This window comes from Plasmopara halstedii, assembly GCF_900000015.1.
Source record: "Plasmopara halstedii genome assembly, contig: Scaffold_892, whole genome shotgun sequence".
NCBI lineage: Eukaryota > Oomycota > Peronosporomycetes > Peronosporales > Peronosporaceae > Plasmopara > Plasmopara halstedii.
The window spans coordinates 1-453 of NW_020187808.1; the positions used below are offsets into that span (position 1 = coordinate 1).

At 29.1% G+C, this 453-nt stretch overlaps 1 protein-coding gene across 1 annotated transcript; it reads right to left on the reverse strand.

The window, feature by feature from the left end:
• Positions 1 to 34: 34 nt before the first annotated feature.
• Positions 35 to 359, reverse strand: PHALS_14488 (Cytochrome oxidase subunit III and related proteins; the record flags this gene model as incomplete). Its single annotated transcript, XM_024730308.1, has 3 exons — positions 35 to 94; positions 165 to 199; positions 275 to 359. 3 exons carry the CDS (start codon positions 357 to 359, stop codon positions 35 to 37), a joined length of 180 nt encoding a protein of 59 aa, XP_024580598.1.
• Between the last annotated feature and the right edge of the window lie 94 nt (positions 360 to 453).

The following is a 453-nucleotide window of genomic DNA, read 5'->3' on the forward strand; positions in this document are numbered from 1 at the left end:
AAAAAAAAAGCTAATAAAATAGTAATGATTAAACTTAAAATTGCATTTTTTCGATCACCAAAAACAATTGAATGATGAGCCCACGTGATAGTTGCTCCAGATGATAATAAAATTATAGTATTTAATAAAGGAATACCCCAAGCATTAATAGTTTCAATACCTACTGGTGGCCATAGAGAGCCAATTTCAGGGGTAGGTGCTAGAGATGAATGAAAAAATGCCCAGAAAAAACTAATAAAAAATAGTAATTCACTAAATATAAATAAAAGCATACCATTTCGTAAACCTAATTGTACTTGTTTAGTATGCTGACCTTCATATACAGCTTCTCTAACAATGTCTCTAAACCATGTACACATAGTTAAACTAACAATTATAAAACCAGTTAAAGTTAAAAGATCACTACCTATATAACCATGAAAATACATCGCACTACCAAAAGTTAAAAAAAAA